Source organism: Scyliorhinus canicula, chromosome 18 (assembly GCF_902713615.1).
Source record: "Scyliorhinus canicula chromosome 18, sScyCan1.1, whole genome shotgun sequence".
Classification (NCBI taxonomy): Eukaryota; Metazoa; Chordata; class Chondrichthyes; order Carcharhiniformes; family Scyliorhinidae; genus Scyliorhinus; species Scyliorhinus canicula.
This window is the reverse complement of record NC_052163.1, coordinates 50,535,150-50,553,045: the sequence shown is the minus strand read 5'-3', so window position 1 is coordinate 50,553,045 and position 17,896 is coordinate 50,535,150. Positions and strand designations below refer to the sequence as shown.

General features: G+C 44.4%; 1 protein-coding gene across 9 annotated transcripts in view; it reads right to left on the bottom strand.

Moving 5' to 3' along the window:
- LOC119953745 (protein shisa-6-like) overlaps window positions 1-17,896 on the bottom strand; it is a 687,534-nt gene that overhangs the window by 515,252 nt on the left and 154,386 nt on the right. For all 9 annotated transcript variants that reach the window (XM_038778327.1, XM_038778325.1, XM_038778324.1 and 6 more), the window contains exon 4: window positions 4,991-5,101. In XM_038778327.1, the coding sequence (XP_038634255.1) occupies window positions 4,991-5,101 (111 nt within the window). The remainder of the gene's footprint in view (window positions 1-4,990; window positions 5,102-17,896) is intronic.

The window sequence follows — 17,896 nt, the reverse complement described above, 5'->3', positions numbered from 1 at the left end:
CCCTCTCTATAATCACCTTGAATTCCACAACCTTTCAAGGTACCTGAGCTTATTTGATACTGGCATCTTCAAGCAACTCAAATTTTTATTGCTTCACCACTGTTGGCCATGCCTTCAGTTGCCTGGGCCCTACGATCTGGAATGGCCCCCCTAAAGCTTCAACTCTCTACCTCTCTGCTTTCCTTTAAGGCGCTCCTTGAAACCTACCTCGTCAACCTAATATCGTCTTCTGTGTCTTGGTGTCTATTTTTGCTTTACAACACCCCTTTGAAGCCCTTTGAGATATTTTATTGCATTAAAAGCACTATATAAATCTAACTTGTTGGCTGATGGAGGAAGGAGTGCAAGAGTGTTTCGGCTGCACTGGGATTGACCGCACTTGGATGAATTAAAATGTCTGTTTCAGTGAAGAAAGTTAAAAAGGTACCATTGTGAACCAGATTGTTGTCAAACTCCAAGAACCTGTTACACTGGTACCAGGTGATTTTCAGCTGTGCTGGGCCAAAGCTTTTGGGTGTAAGTCTACGTCAGCCCATTACCCACGTCAATGTAGGAAACTGGTGTGAGCTGATCTTTTGTATAGGAACGGGGCTGTGCAAATATCCGGCAGGGGATTTCAGCAGACATGTTTAGGGATTAGCTCAAAGATTGAAGAAATTCAAATGTTCGCACATTTCAGCATATAACTGGTGGAAATTTGTTACAAGCTAATTTTCTTTCAATAAACAAATCAAAGCCACTTATACCAAAACGTCCCCAAAAATTCTGCCAAATTATGTCAATCTTGGACATTGCTCTCTTCTGTGAGTTCATAAGCAATGAGTAGTTGATGCTGAATGTCAGTGACGTAACTTTGATACCTTATCGATAATCCTCCACCTCTAAGTACCATGCCCCAAGAAGGTAACGGTGACCATGGGCCTCCATTGGATTGGTCCATGATTATGCTGAGTAAAGTACTACAGTATGGCTGATGAGGAAACTCTCCTGCCCACACCTCCTATTGGAAGGATTTGCAGGCAGACGATCAACCTGTTTGGCTCGTTCACTTATAGTGGCTTCCAGTCGAGCAACATCTTGATTTTTATAATGCGCAACTTTTCGTGGCCACCAATTCCCTTACTGGTACTTGAACCCAAAGCTTCTGACCCAGACGTAGGGATGTTACAGCTGGATCTAGATCTTCTGATTAGGCCTATCTGCTGATAATTTCTGATGTAATCTATAACTTTAATTACTGCTACCTGTAACTCTAAAGGTTAAAAAACAATTGTTAGTTGATGGCTCTGTTGCCTGACCTCACCTTTGGCAAGGAAGTATGAGTTTGTTTGCTCAGTAGCTTGAGTGGACCCTGATGATAGATTGGTAGCGCAAATAATAGTATCATCACACTGGTTCATATGAGAAAGTTTGGCGATGCAAATCTAAGCATCATTCACTATGAGGCATAAACCAGTGATTAACTTCATACTGATCTTTGACGAAAAATGATAATGAAAGCCTTATGAAGTTGTCACTACTTGTGATAAATATTCTTGTCATTTCTTGATCCCAGCAATGGAATATCCACATATCCACATACTTTAATCACTGGACTTTCATTCTGCCACGCCCCCCCCGCCTCCCCCAGGGGTACAAATTACTCGCCTCTGCCTTGAGAGGAATGTCTGCTTTCAGCCTAACAACATGAAGAAACTTAATGATGGTTGAACCATTTTGAAAGACAAGCTGAGGAGCAGGAATATAAGAAAACATTATCTGTCAGACAAGAGCAGCCTGGTAACCAAGGACAAATACTGGGTTGCTATGCGATCAGCAGGATGGAGTGGTCGAGCTTGAGATAAGACACCACCAGGCAGCAAGAGGTGAAATGCATGATGAAGCAACTTCAAAACCCTTTGAACCAATGATGAACAACGAGGTTGGCACATTTAAAAGAACAAATCATGCAGATGTGTATGTCGAACTCGGAAAAGAAATGTGGACAAAATACATTGAGAATTAAACACTATCTGGGTTTTCTCTTACTGCAGCTGGCAAGAGAAAGCATCTTAAAAATTCCAACAGATTTTGAATGAATGTTGGCTTCAACCAGTAGGACTCCAGGATAAGTCAAGTTGTGTTACACATTTAATCCGTGTATTAGTGGTCAAATAAAACATAATCCCTCTGAGAGATTGTGGGGCCAGATTTTCATGGAATTTGGAAGATTCCAGGGGTCTTCAGAAATAGTGACGGGATCTGATTAAGGATGCTCTGTCCCCATTTCCAACCAATCCAATATTTGCTGGTAGGAGTGCGACATAATTCATACAGGACGGAAACCCAAAGCCAGAATAGCCGTTTGAACTCAGCACTGAGTTCAAACGGACCCCAACTTGGCTGCTAAAAGGGTATTAGCCCATAGTGTGGAAGTTGTAACTTGATGGAACAGGCGTAAATACTCTCTCAGGGCAGATGAAGTGTGTGTAGCACTGACATAAGCCTGTCAGGATCCAAAGGAGCATAAGGTAGAGACAAATATATCCATTACTGGCACCTACAGGCCACAGGAATTTGGCCCCTGCTGCTGGAAAAATGATTGCGCTTTGATAAAGTTCTCTGATGCTTCAGAGGTTGGACTTCTCTGGCCGTTGCGATTCACTTTACCCACTGGCAGCGCACACCCACCCCGCAGGTTTCCTGATGATGTGAGGTGGCTTATCCTATTGATAAGCGGCAGGTATATAGAATCCCGCCGCCAGCAAATGGTGCGCCGACAAGAAACATGTGGCTGGAGTATTGGAGAATCCAGCCCAGAGTTTCTGACCGATGGCTGATTTACTTATGGAAGAACATTATAAAACAGCCATTTGCAAACTTTTCGACTGATTTTCAGTTAAGAGACTATATTCTGTGACATAGAGGAAACATCTTTAACGGGCAATTAATAAAAATAACATTACGAACTTTTGCCGTTGTATCAGTGTAATATAGACAGAAACAAGTCTACTTCCATCAGTGTTTTCATATTCCCAGCAAAAACCTCATCATTTGTTGCTTGCATCATCTTTTATTTTACTACATATCATCGAACATAGATTTTCAAAATCCCTGTGTACGTTGATCCTTGCTGTCTTTCCCTTAGTTAGAATGCCAATTGTGTAATGCTAATTTCTAGTCAGGCTGGCAGAACAACCATCTTTGATCCACTGCACAGATAACAAAATGCTTTTTTTCCTTCTTCACTCTGATGTTCCTAATAATTCCTAATAATTCTTTATTGGAACTGGAGGAATTATGCTTATGAGGTTTTTTTTTAGTCCATCGTGCTTTTGTGAAGCTGCCTAATAAAAACTAATAAGCATTGGCTTGCAAGCAAATCAATGTGACAGTGCAGCAATCTAAACCTTGATCAGATGTTTTTTTTTCAAATCACTCTGTTTTTCAGTTTATTGAATCTGTAAGATGGGCTGTTGAAAAATCTAAAACCCAGTCAAATCTCCACACAATAATGCCCAGTGTTTTGCAGGAGAAGACTAAAGCAGTATTAGAGCAGATAAGGTAAAGGATTAATGGTGCAAGTGGCAAAAGTAAAATGGAAACCTTGGTTCCTGCCTTTAATTGATTGTCCGTTCATTGTCCCCACAATTAATCAAGCAAATCACAGCCCTCTAAGAGGCACTTAAACAGCTCATAAAAACACTCTATTGGGAATAATATGTTTGTCTGTAATATGGTGACTCGCAGAGCAAAACAAAGATTCACTGGCAGCAACCAAACACAGATTGTTTGTCATGGTATCTGCCTACAAGAGTTCAATAAATGTAGAAACTGCAATGTGCTGAAACCTTAGTCCACCTGAAGAAACACACCACTTGTAAATGGTAAATGGATAAATTACATACGGAACCATTTGGATATAGACATATATCTGTGGATTTGTCTTTAAATATTTTATTTATGTATAAATATATGAATTTGCGAACTTACAGAAGAGATAATGTGTGGTAGCAAAAGAAAATTAAACAACCTTACTTGGAGCCAAATCAATTGCAAATGCTAATTAAGCTCTTGCTTACCATTTTACATTTTTGCTTCAGTGCAAGTATTGACATTTATGTTTCTCCATATATCCTGCAAAGCTATGTCCAGGTTTACGAGCATAAAGTCTAGGTATCACAAGGGAGTGGGAATCTCAAGCTCACAAGCTTAGACATGCAGCGCTGGGAATCTCCAGGACAGGCAGGGCATGAAATATTGCTGGGCATGAGTACTGGGGTGGGAAAGGGCAGAGGATGACATATTCTGCCCCGAGAATCACTGGGGCGATCAGATACAGGGATTCACAGAACAACTATACTTTGGAAACATACGAAAGCACAGTTGGAGATACCAACATCCAAACCCAATTGTTACAATGCATAGAGGAGCGTGCATGAATTTCCCTTTTAAAAAAAAAAGATTTCCGCCCTCCTGTTTTTTTTAACATCAGTTCCCAATGTCTAGGAAACGCGCAACAATGGCCACCATCAAATTGGGAAATGCTTGGTCTGTGCCTGCACTTCTTTCTTGACAGCATCGTCACAACCCGGAAACCTTTCTCTTTGTAAATTATGAACAAATATATTTATTGTCTCACAGTGCAACACAGTAATACATTTTTTTTTGCATCAACATGTCATTTTTAATACAAACAAGCAGCTGAATTACCACAACATGGCTGCACTCTTGCAGAACATTTGTCTTCCATTTGGACGGGCTTATTGATGCAAAGCCCAGATTCCGATTGAATGAATACTATGTTTTGTAACCACAACACAAGAAGCTGAAATAGATTTATTATTGCATGTGTGTTCATATAATCACTTTAATTGTGCTGTGCTTTTGCCAACCTACACTAAAATCCCCTTTCCTTCTAATGGGCACACAAACATTGCATCATGCGGGAATGTGGACGGCAGGTTATAAGCATGAAGCACTTTTTGCAAAGAAGTGGTTTCTACTGTACCCTTGAGATGTCCTCGTCCCAGTGTCACAAATCCTGAAGAGATGAAGTTATGCAAGTCTGGTCCTCCACTACGATAGCCATGACTGGTGCTTGAATCTTTTCCATGTAGTCCTGTGGGCAAGACAAAGAGTTGCTCACATTTTTCACTGTGTTAACTGCGGCAAAAGCTTTGGATTAACTGGCATCTGGATGTATTTGTACACAGCAATTACTAGTTATCAGTGCAATGGACATTGTTAGAAAATTTCAATGGCCTCTGCTTTCGTAGGCTGTGCGAAAATAAAATGGCAAGACATCATCAATAATAATGAATTGATTAGCTACATTATGCTGACAAACAATTGCTCCAGGGTCTGGCTTTAAAGGAGTGTCATTGTGATGCAGGGTCACAGAATTGTTGCCGCACAGAAGGAGGCCGTTCGGCCTGTCATGTCAGCACTAGCTCTTCAATTGAGCAATGAACCCAGTGCAACATTGTGCTTGGTGTAGCAGTAGCCTGTGCCAAGAGCCAAGCTGCCAATGTTAAGGTTAGGTTGATCTCCCTGTAATCCTGCACTTTATTCCTTTACAGACAATAATCCAGTTCGATTTTGAATGCCCCGATAGAACCTGCCCCCCCCCCCCAACCCATACTCACAGGCAGCACATTCCAAATCTTAACCACTCCCTGCTGTGAAAAAGCGTCTCCTCATGTCTCCATTCCTTCTTTTGCCAATTACCTTAAATCTGTGCCCTCTCTTTCGCAATCCTTTCACCAGCGCCAACAATTTCCCCCTATCTACTCTGCCCAGGCTCCTCATGATTTTTGAATACCTCTACCTAATCCTCTCTCAACCTTCTTTTCTCTGAGGAAAGCAATGTGAGTTTCACCAATCTATCTACTCAATTGAAGTTCCTCATCCCTGGAACCATTATCGTGAATCTTTCTGTGCTCTCTCTAATGCCTGCACATCTTTCCATAAACACGATGCACTGGACTGGATGCAGCACTCAGCTCGAGACCAAACCAGTGCCGTATACAAGTTTAATATGCCATCAATGGTTCGCACTGACAACAGCCAAAAATACATGGAGGGAAAAGGAGAATACTGTGGCATCATACCACAGCACCACATTGGAGTCTGAACATGGTAGAATGGAACCTTTTCTCAGTTGTTGCCTGCAACAGTGTCAATCTTGTTGATATTATAAGTCACCAGAACAATAAATGCTATATTTTTGTTGGATGGCGTCTATTTTTTATGTCACTTGTCCTGCTTACTGATTGCTAACATAGTGCCATTAATAGTTCAAGAGAACAACAGGTCAGGCTTTGGACTCACCAGTTTTCCAGCTTTGGAGAAATTAGAGAGTAAAAAAATACAATTTTATTTGTTGGGACTCATGCATGTATTTCAGGTTTAGGACATGGTGGTGCATAGAATACAAATTCATCAGTTTACAGTCCAGGCATTTTGTGAATGAGTAAGCCACATATACCACAGTCACTTTCATAATTTCCTTTTAGGTTATGAAACAATTGTGTTCAATGCATTAGAAATATAACTGGCAAAGTCTTAGACCATAAGCTGCTTATCTCAAAGTAAAGCAGAAATATTTAGGCCCTTACCATTTTACACACTGGTAACTTCCCACAGTAAATGCTAAATCTGCAAATGACCATTGCCCTTTGCCTCCTCTATATAATAGCCTCAAATGACAACACGCATCAATAGCATGGATACGTGAAGTATTCCTTTATTTGTTTTAAATGTACAAGAGGAATAATGACTCGAAAAAGTGAGTGCTGTAATGATGTAAGACAGAAATTTGTTACAAGTTCCCAGAAAGATTGAAGCTGCTCCTTCATAAATCTCATGAAGCACATTGCAGAAATTGAATTCTCATGCATATAATAATGTCTCCTGTTTAAAAGACAGTGGCACAATTGATTGCTATGACTTGAAATTGGAACTGAATACTTCCTTCTCAAAATGCCAACCCCAAAATGTGCGGTTGCACTTTCAGGCTGATTCCCTGGTCTTGGTCTCACAATCGTGGTCAACTTTATCATCCATTTGAATTAATCGTTATAAAATCTGAGGTTTTGGCCAATAATCTTCTGACCAGCACAACTGTACATTTTGGGAATGACTTGCTTCCCGCTAAAATAATTGTCCAACAGTGCTCGATTACCATGACCTTTTTGAAATGTAGACATATATGAATGAGGTAGAATTTGTGCAGTGGTCGGGGGATGGAGGCAAGGTGGTGCTCCTATTCCTCCATGTATCTTTGACAGAAGTTTCAAGGAATCCTGAAGAAAGAGTGTCAATAGCTATTTACAGAACTGTTTACCGACAGTTTGCACTTAGTTTAACAGGTTTATGAAGGTTGTTTAATGCTCGAAATGAGCCTCATTCAATCTAATTTCATCTCATCCGATCCTGCATATACTTCTCAGATTTTCTCCACATGTAACTATCTGACTTTCGTTCAAAGGCATCTCAGTTATTTGCTTCCATGGGGTAGCAGGTTCCACACTCTAGCCACTCTCTGAATGAAAAGATTTCTCCTGAATTTTTCACAGAATTTATTTTCGATTCTCTTATATTTATGACCTCTGGTTCCAGACTTCCCCGCAAATGGAAAGTGCATGACATTTTACCAGCGATAAGTTTCCTCTGTCAGAAGCTCAACAACAATTTTCAATATTTATTATGACCTCTGACTGCGCAGCCTTTAAATCCGACATATATGGCCAGAAATTTCCACGGGAATTCTTTGGATTTTCTGCTATTACTTTGGCGAAAGGTCAGTCGAAACTCCAGAAAAATAGTTTCAACAAATACACAACAATGACACCAGAACTTAGAATTTGTAAGAATGAGGAAAGATTGGACGAGCTGGAAATCTGCTCTATAGAACAGAGTGGCACAGTGGTTAGCACTGTTGCTCCACAGCACCAGCGTCCCAGGTTCAATTCCCAGCTTGGGTCACTGTCCATGTGGAGTCTGCATGTTCTCCCCGTGTCTGCGCAGGTTTCCTCTCGATGCTCCGGTTTCCTCCCACAAGTCCCAAAAGACGTACTTGTTAGGTAATTTGGACAGTCTGAATTATCCCTCAGTGTACCCAAACAGGTGCCAGAATGTGGCACCGAGGGGATTTTCACAGGAACTTCATTACAGTGTTAATGTAAGCCTATTTGTGACAATAAAGATATCACTACTATTGACTGGGCAGCACGGCAGCATAGTGGTTATTATTGTAATGTAAGCCTACTTGTGACAATAAAGATCTCATTATTATTGACTGGGCAGCACGGCAGCATACTGGTTAGCACAATTGCTTCACAGCTCCAGGGTCTCAGGTTCGATTCCCGGCTTCGGTCACTGTCTGTGCGGACTCTGCACGTTCTCCCCGTGTGTGCGTGGGTTTCCACCGGGTGCTTCGGTTTCCTCCCACAGTCCAAAGATGTGCAGGTTAGGTGGATTGGTCATGCTAAATTGTCCTTAGTGTCCAAAATTGCCCTTAGTGTTGGGTAGGGTTGCTGGGTCATGGGGATAGGGTGGAGGTGTGCGTTTGGGTAGGGTGCTCTTTCCAAGAGCCGGAGCAGACTCGATGGGCTGAATGGCCTCCTTCTGCACTGTAACTTCTATGATTCTATGATTAGAAAAGGGAAGTCTGAAAAGTGGACTGATCAAGGTTTATAACATTGTGAAGGGTTTGATAGGGTAGGGTTTACAGCACAGAAACAGGAATTATATGTGTTATGTTTTAAGGGTTTTGCTTTTACTTCACAGTCAAGACAAAGGATTACCAGGTTGCCACACTGTAGGTTACTTAACCAGAGCTTATTGCAGAAGTGTTGCTTGAGGGGCTGGTTTAGCACAGTGGGCTAAACAGCTGGCCTGTAATGCGGAACAAGGCCAGCAGCACGGGTTCAATCCCCGTACCAGCCTCTCCGAACAGACGCCGGAATGTGGCGACTAGGGGCTTTTCACAGTAACTTCATTGAAGCCTACTTGATGTCATTACATAATCATGTGACATATAATGCAGAGAGCATTGGTTACAGTACATAACAATATGCAGATTGGGTGCAATCAAGTGCCCATGCTAAATTGCCCTTAGTCTCCTAAAAAGTAAGGTTAAGGGGGGGGTTGTTGGGTTACGGGTATAGGGTGGATACGTGGGTTTGAGTAGGGTGATCATTACTCGGCACAACATCGAGGGCCGAAGGGCCTGTTCTGTGCTGTACTGTTCTATATACTGTTCTATAAGTAAGATGAGGGGGGAAGCACAAACATCTACATGGACTGTTGGATGAAATGGCCTGTTCCTGTGCAGTAAACTTTATCCCATCGAACTTGTGGGATGTGGGCATCATGGCAAGGCCAGCACCCAGCTCCAATTGCCCTTGAGAAGATGATGGTGAGCCACTGTACCCGTTCGTCAAGTTAACAGTTGTTGAGGGCAGCACGGTGGCACAGTGGGCTAGCCCTGCAGCCTCACAGCGCCAAGGTTCCAGGTTCGATCCCGGCTCTGGGTCACTGTCCGTGTGGAGATTGCACATTCTTCCCACGTTTGCGTGGGTTTCGGCCCCACAACCCAAAAGATGTGCAGGCTAGGTGGATTGGCCATGCTAAAATTGCCCCTTAATTGGAAAAAATGAATTGAGTGCTGTAAATTTATTTTTAATAACGTTAACAGTTGTTGAACTGAAAATAAATGCTTGGCATAAAGACATAGCCAGGTTATTACAAGCCGTTTGCACAGTGAAGGAGCTATGTGGCTTACATACAAACTCGACGGAGACCGTGAGGCTAAAAATATTGATAGATAAAAAAATGGAAGTTTAGCTTTCAAAGGTAAGAAGTAATGGCTAGTCAGATTCTCAAAAAACATGAAGAAATAATTTTGTTGAATAGTTGAAATCAACAATATTGCCATTGAGCTGTGTGCAGGAAGCCAAATACAAGCAGTTTGATAAGGCTGTTTGGCTATGTTTTAACGAAACATATAGGCCTGAATTTTTAGGGTGGTGGGGGCTCGCCCCCTGCCATCCGGAGAGTCAGTGGGTAACAAATCCTCACTGACTCCAACAGGCACAATGCCATTTTGCCCTCTAACCAGTATTGATTGGCAGAAGGGGAGACTGCCGTTCTCACTTTCATGGACGTCCTGCTTTGGAGAGCTGCCACCCATTCAGATTGATACATCGCTTTCTAATTTCTTGATGGAGAAGTGCACTGTGTGTGATAGTGTTAAGCCGTACAGATAGAGAGGTCTTGAGTTAGGGCCTTGTTAGTCAGATTGTTCGGGAGCTCTCCATCCCCTCCAGGCACAGCACTGCAGTGGCCGGAAGAGGCATTGCAGCAACATACCCAGAACTCAGCGCGGGGAGCCGGAGTTGAGGTCCTGGGAGAGTAGCGGATTCCTGGGGAGGGGGTTACAAGGGGGCATTTGGAGAATAGGCTGATGGGGCGGGTGATCCGGAGGTTTCCTGGCCTTGAGGGGCGGATGCCCCCAGTCAAAAGGGGGCTTCCGATGGAGCCCATCCCTCCACGCTTCCCCCCACCACTTCCCACCCGAGGTGTAGCTTTGGTTATTTTTCTATCCCCCCCCCCACCCCCACCCCCCTCCTCAACACTCCCTGATGCGTCATCTGCCCAACTGCCAGCTTAAAAGTTGACGCTGGGCGGAAAAAGGCCATTAAGTGACGACTTAAGGACTTCCACTGTGGCAGGGATGGGCTCCATCCACCCCCCCCCCCCCCACCTCCCTCATCCACCCACCACCCCCAAGGTCCTGCCCACCCCACTGTAAAATTACTTCTAGTCTGGGCGAGCATGATCCTGGAGGGAATCTTGTCCATGCTATTCCATGCTCCCCCACCCTCGTTCCCAACCACAACCCCCACCCCCACCCCCCCACCCCCTTCCCACACACACCCAAACCCTAAGAACGTACAGGAGTGGGAGGGTATAATTCGAGCTATAGAATCACAGAATAGTTACATCCTTAGTCTGTGTCATGTGCTGCTGGGCATTCAAGTGTAGGGGATTCAGTTGTCCTTTTCTTTGTCTTTTTCTAGTCCAAGGGTGCTGATGTCAATTTAACGCCCGATTACTATATAGCTTCAATCAGATTATTCAGCACAGAATGGAAATGAAACGGAGAACTTCCCAGTCTGTGTGTCTCCTGGTATTGCATTTACTCTGCCCACTGAAACATCAAAGAGCTTTAGGGGCGGCTTGTTTTATTCAATCTTTATGTCTGCTTTACTGAATCACATGACTTCTCGCATGGAGTATTAATAACTATAGTGCCGTCATTGTTGTTTACAAGACAAAATGAACCGTTGCATGAAAAGAAAATAATATTAGCTTTATTAATTGTTGAGATTGTTCATGGTTAGATTATAGCATTCACAATTGTGTAGCCAGGAATGTTCAGCATATTATTTAAAATCAGTGAAACATCTTCACGCAAAATATTCACTCAAATATTTGAGGTTACATGAATGGTTTTTGTTTACGCAATTAAGTGGTGAAGTGAGCATGTATGTCGGAGCTATAACGCATTCTCCCTCACATCTCACCCAATTTCTCTGAGCTGGGCGTCTACCAGAGGAGAGTGAGGGAATTACTCTCTGTGTGCCTCCTAGTGGTTAATCTGGAGTAGCATCAGAACCCGGGACCAATGTGGAAAAGAGTAAGAAGCAGCCAAACGTAAATGTCGCCCCTGGACAGAGTCTGTGCTTCTCCATATCGGTGCATTGTGTCATTGCCTTCTTTGTCCTGTCCAGTGGCAGCATTTCTTTTCATCAGTAGATCTCTCTGGATTTTGTGATTCAGTGAAGGTAAAACATTGCAGCAAAGTGGATAAGTGCAGTGTCATCACATCAATCCAAGAAGCAGATCCATTTAAAACAAGGAAGAAGACATGCCACAAAGGCAGCAGATTCACCTATCGTTCAACCTTCCTTAGACTTGGGGAAAATTCAATCAGTTATAAAAATTAAATTAAATGGGGGCGGCACAGTGGTGCCGTGGTTAGCACTGCTGCCTCACGCCACTGCATACCCAGGTTCGACCCCAGCCCCAGGTCACTGTCCGTGTAGAGTTTGCACATTCTCCCCATGACAGCATAGGTCTCACCCCCTGCACATATCACAGATCTAAGCCACACAGAAAGAGAGATCGCAGGTCTGAGCTTTGAACCATTTTGTTAACCAATCTTTGCTGGCCAGCACTAAAATTAGATACTTCATCACCAGGATGGTGAAGGGAAAATTCAATCTGAGTTCTGCTCCTACTTCCTAATCAGTTGGAAAGTGTATAACCATACCATAAACAATGGGATTAATTCTATTCCACAGTTATCTTAATTTAAAAAATTTTTTTTTTTTTAAATTTACTGTACTCAATTCATTTTTTCCAATTAAGGGGCCATTTAGAGTGGCCAATTCACCTACCCTGCACATCTTTGGGTTGTGGGGGCGAAACCCACGCAAACACGGGGAGAATGTGCAAACTCCACACGGACAGTGACCCAGAGCCGGGATCGAACCTGGGACCTCAGCGCCGTGAGGCAACAGGGCTAACCCACTGAGCCACCGTGCTGCCTTCACAGTTATCTTAATGACTATAAAATTTATATTTTGAAAGGGCGGAATTCTCCGACCCCCTGCCGGGTCGGCGAATCGCCGGGGGGGGGGGGGGGGGGGGGGGGGGGCGCTCTGAATCCTGCCCCCACCGGCTGCCTAATTCTCCGGCGGTACCTGGTGACGCAGGCGGCTCCGGGGTTCTCTGGGGTGGCCTGGCCCGCGATCGGGGCCCACCGATCTGCGGGCGGGCCTGTGGTCTGCCATGGCCGGTGCAGAAACAAAGCCCTTTGCGTATGCGTGGGGATGACGGCAGCACACCCTGGCGCTCCCGCGCATGCGCCTACTCGCGCTGGCCGGCAGAGGCCCTTCGGCACCGGTTGGCGTGGCGCCAAGCCCCTTTCCCGCCAGCCAGTGCGGCGCAAACCACTCCGGGGCTGGCCTAGCTCCTGAAGGTGCGGAATGCGGCCCGACGCTGGAGTGGTTCACGCCACTCCTTCCCACCAGAGTTCCCCGCCCCACCGATTACGGCAGAATCCCGCCAATAATGTTTGAAGCCTTTTGGATCATTGTTAGCATACATACCTCAAGACAGCCATTGCCTGCTTGAATTTGTCCTTGCCGAAATATCCACCTTAGTGTGCATGCATGAGGTGAGTGGAATACTAACCCAAAGTATCATAAGATGGCAGAGAAAACCATTCCAAGCAGTGGAACAATGGCAGGGATTGGGCAGCTGACCTTTGAACGCAACTTGTTGAAATTTTAAAAAAGTAATATCTTCAAAAAATATATAGTTTTCTTTATATTTTCCATCGTTGTTTTCCTTCCCGCACCTAGTGATGCACAAGACAGACTTTCATCTGTTCCCTTAGCGGGTTGCTAGTCTGTCACCAGAGGCTTATAGCTTGAGGGCGCCACTCCTCACCAAGCCCGGCTGACCAGGGGTCGCTCCCACTCTTACCACCTGCCATTGACGTGTTTAAGGATTTTGCAGGTTGATATTTAACCTGTTTGGCCATGTTATGAACGCACCTTCCTTGGCCATCAAGTCATGGGGTGGGCGTGAACACAGAGCTTTTGGCTCAGAGTTAGAGATACGCCACCAGACCTCCTCAAAAACTTTCCATTGGTACTAACTGCACTACATCATTTTTTTTTTCATACCCAGAGAAGGAGCCAAATCCCAGGGGGAAGAATACAAATAGGGATGGGAAGATTAGCAAATAATTTTTTTTTAAATCAGGAAGTTGGATTTTAAAGGCCTGCAGACTGTAGGGTAGGGATCTCCAGTTTGCATCGAGGATAATGCATGTGTCTTAACTTAAACACATTGAGGAGAAATAAGTTTGTGCATAGGATGCAGCATTTTGCAGCACTGGGAAACACAAAAGGAAATTTCAGACAGCCACTGACCATTAATAGTCTGAACCACGAGAAATTTAAACAACAAGAGGGAGTGGTGGCAGTGATTAATCTTTAAATTAAATTCTTCTTTGGCACTTCTTCATATGCAGAGAGTGCCTTTCTGACTGCTTATCCATGCACCTTGATTTCTTATGCATTACTTTTATTCTCTCTAGTTATGTCGTGAAACATGTGCTCTAAATACTTCCCTCCTACATCTGCATCCCTGTGTAAGACTGCACAACTTTAACTATCACAGATAAATTCCTGTCAAATCCATGGCATATTTCATAAATTTCACCGCATCATCTCAGCCCCTGCTCTCCGTCGTCATAGATCCAGAGCACTATTGTGAAGCACCTTGTTGGAGCAGAGCAGAAATTTTATTTTGCATCTGGTCAGTGGTGTGCATGATTTGGGAGCACTGAATGGCCCAAAAATGGAACAAATTTCTACTTGGCAACATTTACAACGCTCACCTTGGTGAGCACCATCTGTTTGTCTGCATGTGAGTCGCCATTGACTTCTCCGAGGTTGGTTGCAGCAGCTCGTCTGAGGCTGCTGCTTCAGTTGAACATTTCCCAGGACTTGAGTGAGCATTGGTCCATGAAATTGTGGCCAAGTTTGTCATTGAAATGACTGATCTCACTTAGCAGTGGATGCCTAATAGTGTAATGCATGTAACATGGAGGAAACTCATGTGCGTTTGTAGATAAAGCATCTTTTAAAGGACTGACAATGCAAAAGAGTCTAATTGAGCATAATTTTGGAATACTATAGTCAGCTAACAATCCAGTGAATGTTCATATTAATGTTGAGCTACATTGTGTAATGCTGATTAGTTGGGGATCATGAGCATTTAAGATGTGGAGATGCCGGCGTTGAACTGGGGTGGGCACAGTAAGAGGTCTTACAACACAAGGTTAAAGTCCAAGAGGGTTGTTTGCAATCACTAGCTTTCGGAGCGCAGCTCCTTCGTCAGGTGAGTGGTCATCACGTCAGAAGCTCGTGATTCCAAATAAACCTGTTGGACTTTAACCTGGTGTTGTAAGACCTCTTAATGCGCATTTAAAGAACAGGATTAAGGCAGAGTCATTGTTGTTAAACAGATAGATGGTTCCCCTTAAGAGTGAGTTGAATTTATTGAAGATGTGAATCACACTGTTAAATTGAATTGCCACTACATTACTGATTAGAGACATTATCCAAAGCACTATGGAAACATAATAATGTCGTAAATACAATAGCTTATTGTAGCTACAGGTTTGCAGCAGACATATCTGCAGTGCAGTCAATGTATATAAACATCTAATGGAAAATGGCTGCCAGTAAGTTGAAGACACGGCTTCAGTTAAACGCTCCTAATAAAATCATAAACCGCTGGAGCAAAACTGAGGTAATATAAGTCAGCAAAACCTTGATGAATGTCCGTATTCATTTTTCTCTTTTTTTTCTACCAGCTGTCCTTGTGACATCTCTGAGTGAGATTCCAATTTAGTGCTAATTAGTTCCAAATTATAGACAGTTTTGTGCTGTAGACACCCACCTGCTCGAATATGGATTGAGACAGTGCTAAACTAATCTAGGACCTTTGATTGAATTTCAGAGAGGAAAGGTCATTTTTCCCATTCACCCTGGTGGACCTTCTTATACTTGTTTACTTTAGAAAGACATTAAAACCATAACTAAACACAGAAGGACTGAAATTATGCTGTGGGATATTATTAACTCACTTAATTTAAGTAAGTTTCCACCTCAGCCAATTGAGCTAATTTCAGAGCTCAAATGCTTCCGTTGAGATTGTACACCTGAAGCATCTCTTCCTTAATTCTCTTCTCCAGTCAGTCTCGGCTCCTTGCTCAGGTTAATTAGAAGTTGATGAAATGAATTAAAAATTTCTTGTTTTACATGTATATTGATTGCACATTTTGGCTGTCCTGTCGTGTAACTCACAGGAAACCAGACAATACACTGTTAGAATGGCAGAACTGTTATACTATGTAATGCAGAGGGCATTATTCTGCTGCTCAGGCTGAGTTATATTCAACATGGCGGATGGGTCCGCCCTGTTTATTCTATTATTCCTCCTTTGTTTTATTTTGATATTATCATTTTTGATCCTTGGATGATTAATGGACATGTATCTTTAAGTCAAGCAGCCGAGAGAATGAAGAGTTCAGAAGTTACAGGAAAAAACACTCTGCTAGTCTCTGCTTGTTTGAGCAAGAGTTTCAGTTTTTTCAGCACCAAGAGAGAGAAATGGGGTGGGACCCGATTTGATTGATTGGCTGGTGGCTAATTAATTGGCCCAAAAGGCTGTACTCTGCCCGGTAAGAAATGGTGATCAGATACTATCCCAATGGAATGATTTTCAGAATCTCAAAGAGCTCAGTCTGGCTCCTGGAAGCACACGGACAAGATCCCACTCTCTTTTCTCCACGTTTTCTCCAGAAAGACGATGGGCGGGATTCTCCTGTACACGGCAGGGCCGGGGGTCCCGGCGGGACAGAGTGGTGTGAACCACTCCGGCGTCGGCCCACCCCAAAAGTGCGGAATCCTCCACACCTTCAGGGGCTAGGCCGGCGCCGGAGTGGTTTGCGCCCTACCAGCCGGCGTGGAAAGCCTTTGGCGCCATGCTAGCCGGGACCGAAGGGACTCCGCCAGCTGGCACGGGTCCGCGCATGCGTGGGAGCATCAGCGGCTGCTGACATCATCCCCGCGCATGCGCAGGGGGGGGTGTTCACCTAAGCGGACATCGCGGAGGCTGACACGGCCGAGGTGCAGGAAAAGAGTGCCCCCAAGGCACAGGCCAGCCCGTGGATTGGTGGGCCCCGATCACAGGCCAGGCCACTGTGGGGGCACCCCCCCAGGCCAAATCGCCCCATGCCCCCCCCCCAGGACCCCGGAGCCCGCCCGCGCTGCCAGGTCCCACCGGTAAGGGACCTAGTCTAATCTACGCCGGCGGGACTGACAAAGAACCACCGGGACTTCGGCCCATCGCGGGCCGGAGAATTGCCGGGGGGAGACTGCTTTCAATGGCCCCTGACTAGCACGGCGGTAATCCCGCGGGAGCCTGAGAATCAGCGAGCCGGCGTCTGGCGCGTGGTCAGAGAATCCCGGCCAATACCTGCGACTGGGAGGCTGAAGAATCCTGCCCCTTGTGTTTTGTCATTGCTGGAGGGCACACATACTTGTCTCTGTCAATTCCCACTAGCCCATTGAAAATTTTAAAAGGAGATGGTCAGTCTACTTTACTCCCTCCTTTGCTTTATTGGTGTGAGCCACACTGGAGTTATTTCAGTGAGGGTGTTAGCATGCAGAGAGAAACTGTTGCAAGTTTACAGAGTAGGCAGATTGTGATGTCAATCCTCATGTAAAGCTGGTTTGAAACTGGCACTGCCATTTTTGAGCTTAATGCTCCATCTAATGCCCTCTTTGCGCAGCTGATCGTGCATTCAGGAGCAGGAAGGAGCCTCTCACCAGCACTATTTGAAGGTATCATCTGCTTTCTCTGAGGCTGCAATAGGTGACAGATTTCAGTGAGGAGTCCCTTAGTGAAGTAGACATGTCCGACACACTGTTTTTTCCTCAGGTTCGGGAAGGAGATTTGATCTCTGAAGATGCGGGACAGATTATGGCTTCCTGCTCAGGCCTCTTCTCCCACTTTCCCCTCCTACTGGCAAAAAAGTGCAGTGATGATGTTAGAAACAGCTTTTTTAAGCAGCAAATGGGTAGGGTCTGGAATACACTGTCTGAGCATGTGAAAGAGTCAGATTCGCCTGAGGTTTTCTGTTATGTATTCAAGTAACGCTATTGGCTGGTGAAATGTCACGTGATATGCAGTGGCGTCAGCGGATTGTGTTGCGAGCTTTGGGTGCACCAAGTTCCTGAATAGCGGATATTACCCAAAA